General features: G+C 39.6%; 1 protein-coding gene across 4 annotated transcripts in view; it reads right to left on the reverse strand.

Annotated features, from left to right (window-relative positions):
• TPRA1 (transmembrane protein adipocyte associated 1) overlaps positions 1–13,011 on the reverse strand; it is a 32,122-nt gene extending 19,111 nt beyond the window's left edge. Inside the window, exons 1-4 of one of the 4 annotated variants that reach the window (XM_058170644.1) lie at positions 12,604–13,011; positions 5,546–5,671; positions 1,107–1,292; positions 865–997 (exon numbers count right to left, since the gene is read on the reverse strand). In XM_058170644.1, the coding sequence (XP_058026627.1) occupies positions 865–997; positions 1,107–1,285 (312 nt within the window). In that variant the 5' untranslated portion in view covers positions 1,286–1,292; positions 5,546–5,671; positions 12,604–13,011. Of the gene's footprint in view, positions 1–864; positions 998–1,106; positions 1,298–5,545; positions 5,672–12,603 lie in introns of all 4 variants that reach the window. The other 3 variants (XM_058170643.1, XM_058170645.1, XM_058170642.1) reach the window with 3 other exon arrangements.
• Positions 13,012–13,364: the final 353 nt, after the last annotated feature.

Here is a 13,364-nt window from a genome sequence, read left to right on the forward strand (position 1 = left end):
CACTGGCTACCTGTGGCCTTCCGGTGCGCTTCAAGGTTTTGGTAACCATCTTTAAAGCGCCCATGGCATAGGGCCGGGTTACTTACGGGACCGCCTACTGCTACCGAATACCTCTCACCGACCCGTGCGCCTCACAGAGAGGGACTCTCAGGGTGCCGCCAGCTAGGCAGTGTCGCCTGGCGACACCCAGGGAAGGGCCTTCTGTGGGGGCTCCCACCCTCTGGAACGAACTCCCCCCAGGACTTCGTCAACTTCCGGGCCTCCGGACCTTCCGCTGCGAGCTTAAAACATATTTATTCATTTGCGCAGGACTGGACTAGGTTTTAAATTTATATTGATTTTAATTGGTTTTAGTATTTATATCATTTTTAATTAATTTGGCTTTAGAATAAGTTTTTTAATTGTGATCTTAATTTGTATTTATATGTTTTTATTGGCCTGTGAACCGCCCTGAGTCCCTCGGGAGATAGGGCTGTATAAAAATTTGATTAAATAATAAATAAATAAATAAATAAATAAATGAATGAATGAATGAATGAATGAATGAATGAATGAATGAATGAATGAATGAATGAATGAATTTACACTTTTGGAGATTAGCTGCTATTTTCTAAAAGATCAGATTTTCCAGAAACACAAAAGACACAGAAACAGAATAAGAAATATCAAGCAGGTCAATGATCAGATTAAGTCACAAGAATGTCTCATTCCCAAATAAAAGATACACCCTATGTAGAGAGATAATTAATGCTGACAGTTGCCGGACACATTACCAACTCCTGAGCCCTTTCACTAATCTGAAAGGAGCCAAGTGAATATATATCCAGATCCCCCAAGTTCTTTGAAGATACAGTTTGTACTTACCAGTATGTAGAATGTAGTAAAGATGGGACTGGAAGTAGCATGGATTTTGGCCCTGGCAGAAGGCAGTTTCCAGAGGAGAAATGCAAAGAAAAGTACATTGGGAACCAATAGCATAAGGTCCCAGTAACGAACTCTAAAAATAAGACAAAGATATCTTTTTCAAATAGTGCTACGTCACTTCTGGCGATACAGAGAACCTTGTTCAGAAGAAGAAACAGAAACCATCAATAACAGCATCTCACCTGGATGTGCCTATGTCCTCATACAAAAGCACCAAGCATTTGTGTGGCACAGTAGTGTTGGTAGCATTTAAAAACAAAGGTGTTGTCAGGATGTCAGCTGTTGTCACTGCCGTGGGAGCAGATGAGTACGTGGCATTATCCTCCTCAGATAATGGTACTGATGTCACCAATGCTGACATTCTGCCACTGTTCTGGAGAGAGGGAGCCAAAAGGACGTTTTCATCAGATAAAATAAATCTCAAACAATTCTACGTGAGAGATTTGTTTTAAAAAATACACAGAACTTTATCCTGTATTAATCCAAACATTTATAAATTTTTCTCAATCATGTACTCTTTATGTCTTTTGACTGTGTTGGTGAGTAGATCAGGAGCAGAGGTGGGTTTCAGCAGGTTCTGACCAGTTCTGGAGAACCCATAGTGGAAACTTTGAGTAGTTCGGAGAACCGGTAAATACCACCTCTGGCTGGCCCCACCCCCATCTATTCTCCAGCTCCCAAGTCCCAGCTGATCGGGAGGAAACAGGGATTTTGCAGTAACCTTCCCCTGGAGTGGGGTGGGAATGGAGATTTTACAGTATCCTTCCCCTGCCATGCCAAGCCACACCCACCAAGCCACACCCACAGAACCAGTAGTAAAAAAATGTTGAATCCCACCACTGATCAGGAGAGTTAGACTAACGCATTTGACAAGGAAAAGACTAGGGAAAGCTATGGGCACAAGACCAGGTGAGGCTGGAACAGGAAGCTTATGCCCTTCACAGATTACTGTAATTTGGTCCACATCATATAACTTTTAAAGTCTGTTCAGAAACTGCAAGCGATATAGAATGAAGTTGGTAGATTGCTGGTACCTGGACTTGTGAACCTTTTGTTACAGGTGCTACATTGGCTTTCAACAAGTTCAGGGTACAATTCAAAATAGTGGTTTTAATTTTGAAAGTTCTGCATGGTTTGCTTCCTAAATACTCCCTGGAGTCTGGACTATTATTCCAAGTAGAACCAAGGCCTCAGGTAGAACTGCACCAGAAAGAAAGCTCTCGACAACTGGATATCCTGACAGGCAAGAGTTAGGATCAGTTGGGATTCTCCAGATGTTTATTCTCTGTAGTGTCCACCATTCGATGGTCAGCCTTCTTCCAGAGGTTAAATTGGTATCAATTCTGGTGTCCTTTCCAAAAAAACCATCAAAACAGAGATATTGGACCTTCATAAGATGATATTTCTGAGTACCTGGATGGTGTCACTGACTCGTTGCAACAATTACTGCAATTTGTTTGAATTTCCTATGTTGTAATTGTGCTACTTATTTTAATTTTTTGTTGTACATTGCACATCACAAATTCAATGTTACACAAATGAAATAAACAAATCAGACCTATTTAATTTCTGTATTACCAAAGTAACTATCAACTTGTATTTCTAAAATTCAGAGAACACTTTATTCCTCTAAATGTTCATTTCAATTTGAATTTATTTTTAATAAACTGCTTTTGCATCTTTAACTGCTTTCTCACCTTCTCCAGCCTTAGGGAAGTAGAATGTAATAGTTATAAGAGAGCAGACTTGTAGCTGTCATGGATATTTTTGAAGCCTTTGGAATTGATTGCTGCTATTATGTCAGGAATGCCTTTAAGTCATGGAACCATAGATTTGGAAGATGTCACTTAGGTATAACCTGGCACCATCAGGTAAGCCAGCTCCACCTTAAATACAGGCAGTTCTTGACTTACAACAGTTCATTTAGTGACCGTTCAAAGTTATAATGGCACTGAAAAAAATTATTTATGACCGTTTTTCACACAACCAGTGCAGCATCCCCATGGTCACATGATTACAATTTGAACACTTGGCAACTGGCTCATATTTATGACGGTTGCAGTGTCCCAGAGTCATGTGATCAGCTTTTCAAACCTTCTGACAAGCAAACTCAATGGGGAAGCCAGATTTACTTAACAACCGTGTTACTAACTTAACTGCATTGATTCAATTAACAACTGTTTCACATAGCAACAGAAATGTTGGGCTCAATTTATGGTTGTAAGTCGAGGATTACCTGTAATTCCCTACCTCTTTCTAAATGACACTATCATTATATAGCTGCAAAATAACTAAGTTCTACATTTGCTCCAGGAATTGCATATGTGTGCTGCAGTTTCACACACACACACACACACACATCGGTTTTTGCCATCTTTTTAGAACTATGATTCTTAGAATGATCCTAATAAGTAACAATTGTTGTCTGCTTATGCTTTTTTCAGAAGCTTAAATTATTAACAATGTCTGTAAAATAGTGGCTTGGCATTTATGAAGTGTCCTATTTTATGAATTCTAGGAAAGGGAGTCCATTCAAAATGCCTTATTGAATTCTGAGAAAATCCTAAAGTGCACAAAGGAGAAGAGTCTTCAAATAAACAATTGATTATGTGCCATCAAGTCCTTTTCGTCTCTTAGTGACCACATAGATTGATTTCCTCCTAGATGATCTATCCCACAAACTCGACCGTGTCATGTGACATATCATGACATTTTTTTGCCTTTGCAGAGCTGGGGTGGGCGTGTCCTGTGCATGATGCGTCTGGCCCAAGGGTCACCAGTTTGACAGCCCTGATATCCCTAATTTGTTCCCAGCCATGCATTCATCACCTCTGTCAACTAAAAGAAACTCTTCAAATAAGAGTCTCAGGCTGGTTCATATATTTTGAATTACTTAATAAACTTCAAACAGCGAGAATCACATGACATGCTAGTTTACAAACCACGATGACTTTTATGATACATGAAGTAAAAAACCAAAGAAATCACATTATATGACTTAGCACCATATGTGAATCCATGGCTTAACCTTTTAACAAAATAGGTGAAGGGCAGTCAACTATAAAGAAAATCTAAGTCTTTAGCAAACCTGCAGTCTGCAAACCAACTCCAGGGTGTTTTTTGGCTTTTCATGCTACAATCTAGATGTGAAAAAAGTGCATAATAAAAGCAGTAATTGTGGTTGATTGGCAAATATCTTTGGGGAGATGAAAATAAACCTTCACTCCTACTAAAATAAAGTGAAACAGGATAATCCATTAAAAAGGCCAAGGTTTGTAGATAATAAGCTGCAGTTTTTAACAAATAAAGATATTAATGATAATATAATAAATAATGAATATTGAAGGGACGCAGTGGCTCAGTGGCTAAGATGCTGAGCACATCAATCGAAAGGTTGGCAGTTCAGCGGTTCGAATCCCTAGTGCCACGTAATGGGGTTACTTGTCCCAGCTTCTGCCAACCTAGCAGTTCGAAAGCACGTAAAAAATGCAGGTAGAAAAATAGGGACCATCTTTGGTGGGAAGGTAACAGCGTTCCACGTGCCTTTGGCATTTAATCATGCCGGCCACATGACCATGGAGACGTATTAGGACAGTGCTGGCTCTTCAGCTTTGCAATGGAGATGAGCACCGCTCCCTAGAGGCAGGAATGACTAGCACATATATGCGAGGGGAACCTAAATAATGTTTCTACCTCAAATATGTTCTAATGTTTCTATTACAAAGGCAGAAAATTCTTCATGCAGAAGATCAGCATCAAGGTAACTATGCTGGACTATCTGGAAGGCAGTTGCAGACAATTTTTAACCAATACCCAGTTTGGACATATATTACACATCTTGTTGAGTTGTTAAATAGAATGAGCCTTCTCCCTTTCTTTAGTATCCCTTGGGAATCATGAATCCTAATTATGGCTGAATCACAAAGCCACAGGTATCACTCAGTATGAAAACAAGCCAAGAACTTCAAGCTAGTAGCCATGATTAGATTTTTTTTTCATCTGAACCAGAAGACTATAATTAACGTAAGACATTTACCTTGTAACAATTCTGGAATGGAAAGGTAAACGGCGGCCCTGGAGACATAAAGACATGCATAGCTTGTTTTTTACATCTTGTGAACTCATCAACTTTAAACTGACTTCCGGTATTGCTAAAATTGTACTTTATTCACAGAGGTTGCCATAGTTGTATGTAACAAAGACATACAGTAAAGCTAGCGATGGCATTCCTCTTACCCTTGGCTGTTTTAAACAAAGAAACTTTGCCCTGAATTTGCAGCTGAAACAAGATCATAATCACACTTATCAAACAACTTTACAATGATTAGACTTATGACCATGCTACAAGTCTAAGGTCCTTCCCTGTTCCCTCCTCCCCACTTTTTGAAATGGAAAATAACTGCTAAAGCAACAGAAATTATTTTTATTAAGCAAACTGTTTCCATGTCTAAATAAATAATGTAGAATAATGCAGCTATATACAAACAAATCTATAAGATGTGATTAACATCAGAAATTTGATATTTTTACAACATTTTTTCAACAGTGTTGAAAGTAGAGTGCCAATTTTTAATATAAAGAAACATGTAAAGATCAGAATTTAATTTACGGTAGTTCCTACCTTTCAAAATTAGGTTAGTGTTTCTTCTAGAAAAACTCCTTTAGAGGAGGAGTGCTTCTTGAATTAAAGTTTCTTGTGGACTGGGCATCTACAAACAAATTTCTTCTCTCTCCTTTTCTTGAAGCACTACAATATAAAAATTAATTAATCAAACCTACATATTTTTAAGAGTCTCAAAGGCTAATTTATATAAGCTAATTATATTTAGTTAAGCATAATAACCTATTTTATTACTGATTTTATCTAAACATTTTCCTAAGGAATCAGAATGGTTGCCTGCTTTTTCTTCAATTTATCCTTCAGTAATATTTTCAATGTCTCCTTTGTATTTTCTGCTGATTAAGTGAAGCACTAGCCCAAATCGACAGTGATGCACCCACTTGTATCAAAGTGACAAATACAGTAATGTCTAGTTTCCAAGAAAGCACATTCTTCAGCAAGAATATGTATAAACCATTGTCTCTCAGATATACTTAAAACAATCTTCAGTACTTTCTTGTACTTTCAGTACTTTCTTGTTAAAAACAACTCTTTCCATGTTGTTGCTCTTTCTCAACAATATTCAGCTTGTTAAGTATCTAAGCACTATACAAGAATCAGGTTCCAATTGCCCTCAGAATCATATTTGTTTGATTAAGCCCATATTTTAGGGTATCTAGTCTCCCAAAGCAATTACAAACATATAATAAAATCACAAATTATTGAAATAAAAAAAGCAAAGCAACAATATAATAAAGAGCAAATGAACACAGTCATTTAAATACTGGATCATAAAATTGCTTTTTGGAACAGCAAAATTATTAGGGCTCCCTTAAAAATCTTTTATGTGTTTGCATGGCCTACTGAACCACAAACTACTTCTTATTTATGGTTTGTTCATAACCCTGAAAACAGTGGCAAGTGGCATAGGGGAAAAGCTGAAAGACTTTTCCCAGGGAAATACAAAAGATGAACAGCGCATGACAGAAAGGGTCCAATTTGCTGGTATTTCAGAATCCAATTCCTCTCAATGGGTTGAGGCACCCATTTTAATACCAGGGGTTGCTTTTGAATTAATTTTGACTCCTGGAAAAGTCCCTGAGGGCAAGGTTTTTTGGAAATGGTTTGTCCTTGCCTGCTTCCTGGGGCAGAGAATGAATGATTGGCCGAAGGTCACCCAGCTGGCTTCCTCTTAAGGTAAGACTAGGTTCCTAGCTTCTTGCTTCAACCATTATAACCAAACTGGCTCCCTGATAACGAAACAAACATAAATAAATAAACAAAAACTGTCCAAAATATTTCAGTTTAGACTTTAAATTTGGCCAGAAATTAGTAAGCCGGCAATGAAAATGGTATATAAGGAGTGAAATAGGTCTCAAATGCATTATTCCTCTTATGATTTAGGCAAATGTTTCATCATTCTCTGTATTTTTCTCCCTCTAGAATTACAGTTAAAAGAGTCACATTTTCTTGGTAAGTCAAAACATGTTCCTCTGAAAAACCCAGACTCCATTTCAGAAGAAACTTGCTGATAAAATTCTTGAAATAAACAGGCATGCTAATATACTGAAAAAGAAAGAGAAGTCTTTTATCTGACTACGACATTCATATCTCACTCACTCAAATGAACTTCCTCATTTTATCCAAGGACAACCTCATGTGACTTAACTTTTTCAGTCTAACAACAAGCATCTGTTCAGTAAGAACTGGTGGGGATCACAAAACAAAGTAATCACAAAATACAAAGGCCTGCAAATAGAAGTAGAATGAATGTGGCAGAAGAAAGCCAATATAGTACCAACAGCAATAGGTGCCTTAGGTGCAATCCCAAATTTCTGGAGCATTGCTTGAATACCATCATTACTGACAAAATCAACTTCACTCAATTGGCAAAGGCAGCTTTACTAAGGGCAGCTTATGTCGTGTGACAGTGATTTTTAACACTGTCAAATACCTGCCTATTTCAGGTCCTCGAGAAGGGCTCGATGGGTGGATAAAAATGCCAAATCCAATCTAAATATCTGGCTGACTGTACAATGAACTATAATTGATGTTGTTGTTGTTGTTTTTCACTATCAGTCAATTGCAAAAGGCTGCTTTACTAGGAACAGTTTATATCCTGCGATGATACCACAAAACATCATCATCCCTTAACAATCCATGGCCCTTGGAAAGGACTTAATAAGTGGATAAAAATGCAAAATCCAGTCTAAATATCTGGTTGATTGTGTGACAAACCATAAGTAATAGGAGCGAAGCTCAACTAACCCAAATTTTTGATCCTTGCTTCATTATACTGACTGCACAACCTTATGCAAGTTTACTGGAAACAATCTCATAGTGATCCATAGAAAGACAGCTTAGAGTACAACCATAACATTTTCTGAAAGATTTAACTTGTTGCTTTAGAGCAGTGCTTCTTAATTATTTTCTGTCATGCCCCCCTAGGAAGAAGAAAACATTTTTCGCGCCCCCCGCGCGACTGTAAATAGTATCAATTGGGCGCACATCCGTCGGGCAACAAAGTAAGTGTGGACGGACGTCCCACACTAAAGATGGCTCCGACAGGCTCGTGTCACAAGGGTTTTGGACAGCCAATCAGATGCTCTCGTTGTTCTCTGATTGGATACAGAGACATAAACACGGGGCTTAGCTTGTTATGACAGTGTTTGCCGAGGTCAAACGCGCCCCCCTTTATGGAGCCTCACGCCCCCCCTGGGGGGCGCGCCCCACTATTTGAGAAGCACTGCTTTAGAGACAATTGTACTCTATCTGAAGATTATCATCTACCATAAATACATTTGCTGCGGTTTAAGCAACAGTAGGAATTTTGAAGTAGTGTAGATGCATTTCAATCTGTATCAGTGTGCATATTTTACTGGTCGTCCATAAATTCAATGTTACTCAACCTTGGCAACTTTAAAATGTACAGGTAGGCCTCAATTTACGACCACAATTTCTGGCCTCCCATTGACTTTGCTTGCCAGAAGGTTACAAAAGGTAATCAAATGACCCTGGCACACTGCAACCATCATAAATATGAAGCAATTGCCAAGCATCTGAATTTTGATCACAAGACCATGGGGATGCTGCAATGGTTATGTGTGAAAAATGGTCATAAGTCACTTTTTTCAGTGCTATTGTAACTGCAGTCACTAAATGAACAGTTTTAAAGTTGAGGATTACCTATATGGACATCAATTCCCAGGATTCTTGCTGGGAAATTCTGAGAACTGAAGTCCACATATTTTAAAATTGCCAAGATTGGGAGACACTGCTGGCTTTATTTTAATATCCTAAATATATCAGGACCACTCACACTGCAACTGTAATACAATGTAATACAATAAATTAAATGTAATACAATAAATTAAATCTGGCATCCACAATTGCATTTCTGATAGGTGTGCAATGCATTGGGCATCTCATTAATTTCTCTTCCATGAAGTAACAGCAGTTCAGCAATGGAACCAATTACTCAGAACAGTGATCTTTTCTTCATTGGATGTGTGCTCTCTGACAGTAGGCAGCATCTGTCTTGAGTGCTTTAATTTGGATTTCTGCATTAAACAGGAAATTAAATTCAGTGGCCTATTTGGTCCTATTGACTCTATGATTCCTGTATCTCAGTTCACTTCCCTTAGAGTTTGTTTTCCTTCTGCATGTATATGCCAAGGTCTTGAGCGATTGCCTTTTGAGAGGATCTGTCTTAATAATAACACAGTTTCATTTCAGTGCAATATTTGCATTATCAACAACGTAAACATACTGTAAATTGTGCCAGCAAGTCTCCTAATATTTAAAGCAAGGGTCACAAGAGTCACACTTCCTGTCATGCTAGAGGATTAGTACTTGAGTTTTTTCCAATCAATTTAGAACTAGTTATACCATTAGAGAGACAGAACCACTAAACATTCTTTCTGGACAGTAGACAGTGCAAACAAAAGGAAAAGCTAGGTTACCACTCAACTCCGACCTAAATTCTTTAAGTTAATCTTGGGCCATCAAATGGTTCATTAATAATGCTGCTTTCAGCTAGGAAAAAACTGACTAGGAAAATGGGCAGTGAGATAATGGTGGCTAGATTGATTAAAAAAAAAAAGCAGACATGCAGCTAGCATGAAAGAGACAAATTCCAGTTGAGTATTCCTAGAAAAGGATTTTAAAAACTGAAACAAAATATATAAAGCCTTTATACAAATTTAAAGTGCACTATAATACTATGTTCCATATCTGAAGAACGCTATCTGAAATAAAAAAAAAATCATCACCTTTGAGTCAATTATGCTTTAAAGGTAAGACTGGACAATATGTTTCTGTATAGTCTAGGTACAGGAAGTCTCAACTTATAGCAGTTTGTTCAGTGACTGCTTGAAGTTACAACACTACTGAGAAAGTGACTTATGACTATTTTTCATGCTTAAAACAATTGCAGCAGAGGTGGGTTTCAGCAGGTTCTGACCAGTTCTGGAGAACTGGTAATGAAAATTTTGAGTAGTTCGTAGAACCGGTAGTACAAATTCTGACTGACCCCACCCCCATCTATTCTCTGCCTCCCAGGTCCCAGCTGATTGGGAGGAAATGGGGATTTTGCAGTAACCTTCCACTGGATTGGGAAGGGAATGGAGATTTTACAGTATCCTTCTCCTGCCATGCCCATGCCACTCCCATCAAGCCACACCCATAGAACCAGTAGTAAAAAATTTTGAAATCCACCACTGTATTGTAGCATCCCCGTCATCATGTGATCAAAATTCAGACACTTGGCAACTGATTCACTGTTTATGAACTGTTTATGACGGTCGCAGTGTCCCAGAGTCATGTGATCACCTTTTGTGACCTTTTGACAAGCAAAGACAATGGGGAAGCCAGATTCACTTAACCCTGTCAAAAACTTAACAACTGCAATGATTCACTCAACAACTGCGGCAAGAAAAAACATAAAATGTGACAAAATTCACTTAACAAATACCTCACTTAGCAAGAAAAATTTTGGCTCAATTGTAGTCGTAAATTGAAAACTTCCTGTTTAAAAAAACAGTGAAATTGGAAAAATTATATAATTTCAACAATCTAACTTTTTTTCATTCTAATGGCTTGATTTTCTTCTATATATTTAGATACTTTGAGGATAATTTTGTTCGGTTTTTATCTTCTTTATTTTTCACAGATTTTTCCCACCCAAGTTTAGTATAGATTTTTTTTTCACTATATAGTTTATTACATAATAGATTAGAACTTTTTCTTTCAAGGAAAACATTTCTATAGTATAGCAATATACCCTCTTTTTATTGGTAACTTGTATTTTTAATTGAAATGCTTTTAAAACTATATACAACAGATCAATCACCAACCACAATGAACAATGGCCTGGATCAACTCCCTTCTGGGACTCTTTAGAAAGAAAATACTGTACTGGTTGCTTTGTACATGTCCCTTGCAGGTAATCAGGTAATCCACCATGGGAACATTTTTTTTTTACTTTTTACATTCCTAATATCAGTTAAGATTTACTGTTAACCAAGTCAATCTCTATGTACAGAAAAAAGAGGCAGGAAGAGGGGAAATGAAAGAGAAACCACCTTCTCTTTTAACTTAAGCAGCCAAATACTGTTCCTCCAGTCAGCCTCAAAATTATTTCACTTTTCCTGTATTGCCACAGCAGAAAAACAACTAGAAATTCATTATTAATTAAGATCATAATATATTAGCAAAGTTATGTGACCAGTTTGGAAATCACAAGAGAAGGTAAGCTTTCATATAACTAACTACAGTAGTAAGAAAGAAGAAGAAAAAAGCAGAAAATATGGCAGAAGGGATTTACATATAAAATTAACTTAAGATTCCTTTTTTAATCATTTGAATATCACTCTAAAACCAAGCAACTATGGATAATTACAATGTTATGCGTCCACTGAAAGGAATCTGTATAGCTAAAAACCAAAATTAAAGCTCTTTGACTGAACCTATAGTAGAATGAGTCACTGCTACTCCCAGCATTATCCCGACTGACTTACAATTTCAGAGGATAAGATTTTGTGTCTTAATTATACAATTAAACTATAAAAAGTTTAAATTGTGGATTTTAACTATATGTTAACATACCACAATGTGTAACTCTACATAATATCAGAAGTACCCTACCCCCTGCTCATGCAGACCACTAAAAACCCTTTCAAACATTAACTTTGTTGAAAAGCATATTTTGCCTAACGACCTCTAAAACCCTCATTCAATAGCAAGTCAATTGTAAACATAAATGGGAAATTGCTAGAAGTTACCAAACTACAGAAGGGAATACACACAAAATGCCACAGCATGGGATTAGTGGAGAGAAGAGGATATTTTTTAATCACCGACTGGAAAACTCCACATATTCCAGATTAAATGATAGGTACGAGTTACCTATCTCTGTCTAAATAAACATCAGAAAAAGAGCATTCCCGCTCTTGCAGAGGAGGCATTTTTCCCTGATAGTAAAAAGGGCCTTTGGTTGGGTGTTGACACCAAAACATTTCCGACCATGCATGCGAGCTGTGTGGTCCATGGGGTCGCGAAGAGCCAGGCCCGACTTGACTGAACAAAAACAACTAAGGATGCTATTTCAGGAAGGAGAGTTTTAACTCAAGAGAGGTGCGCAGCACGGACTTCTCCGAAGATCACTCAAGGAAAGAAAACGGTCCAAGTGGGGCATTACTAAAAGCCCTGGAACAGATCGAAAGGGGAGGTGGGGGGGGGAGAAACCCGGCATTCACACACACGAGAAATCTTCAACCCAGCGAACGATGATCCCCATTGCTTCTTGCACAAAAACACAGGACGATTCCTAGGGAAGCAAACCAGGGTCACCAGGTTCAAGATTAGCCAAGAAGTGCCCGGGAGGGGAAACGGGGGTGGATTTACAATCCAAACCCCTTCTTCAGAGCCGGAGGATCTGCTGCTTGCTTAAACAGACGAGAGATCTCTCCTTCCCGGCCCCAAAGTTTCCCCCAGCGAAATCTTGGGTCGATCACCCATGCCCGGGCGGTGGGGGAATCTAAGATTAAGGCCACCTTAAAATGAGCCAGGGAGCTCCTTACCTGGCTTTTCTCTCTTCGTTTCTCCTCCAGCCGTAAGCCACGCTCGCCCTCGGCGGGTCCCTTGTTATCTTCGCTCGCAGCCCGAGGGAGGAAGAGGAGGCGGCCTGTCCCGCTTTCGCTGGCTCATACCCGGGGCTCTCGACCGACCATCCCGCAGCCACAGCAAAGGCTCCGTCCCAGGTCCAGAATATGGGAGGGAGGGAGGGAGGGAGGGGTGGAAGGCTGTCCCGGAGGAGGAGCGTCGGTTGACAAGCCGGCCGGAGCTAAAGAAGCGAAGCCGGGGCCGGGCGACCCATCCACTTCCTGCCGTGGCTCAGAAGACAGGCGCCCGCAGTGGAAAGAAGGCGCAGCGCCATCGAGCCTCCCAGCCAGGATGACAAGCGGCGCGCGGAGGAAGAGCAGCCTCGCTCGCCCCCCCCCCACACCCCCTCCGCCCACAACTCCCCCTCCCCCCTGCCGGCTGAGGAAGACCTGAGCCTTCGATCCCAGGGTCACGCCAGCCAATCACGAGGCCCCTCAAGAAGAAGGCCGGCTCAAAAAGCGAAACAAAAGGGGCGAAAGGCGCCAATGAAGGAAGCGGAGGGGTGGAGTCTCGGGCTGAGGGTTTAAAAAAAAAAACAACCACCACAGACCGGTAGGGCGTTAAAGGCGGAGTGGCGCGCGACCATTTCCGAAAGGCTTTGAGAAAGTCTTTGGGGAGCGCAGCCGGGAAAAGTTAATTAGGTTGTCCTCGCGCCGGTTTCCTTTGGCAAAGCCGCCAA

The sequence above is a fragment of the Ahaetulla prasina genome, chromosome 2, assembly GCF_028640845.1.
Source record: "Ahaetulla prasina isolate Xishuangbanna chromosome 2, ASM2864084v1, whole genome shotgun sequence".
NCBI lineage: Eukaryota > Metazoa > Chordata > Lepidosauria > Squamata > Colubridae > Ahaetulla > Ahaetulla prasina.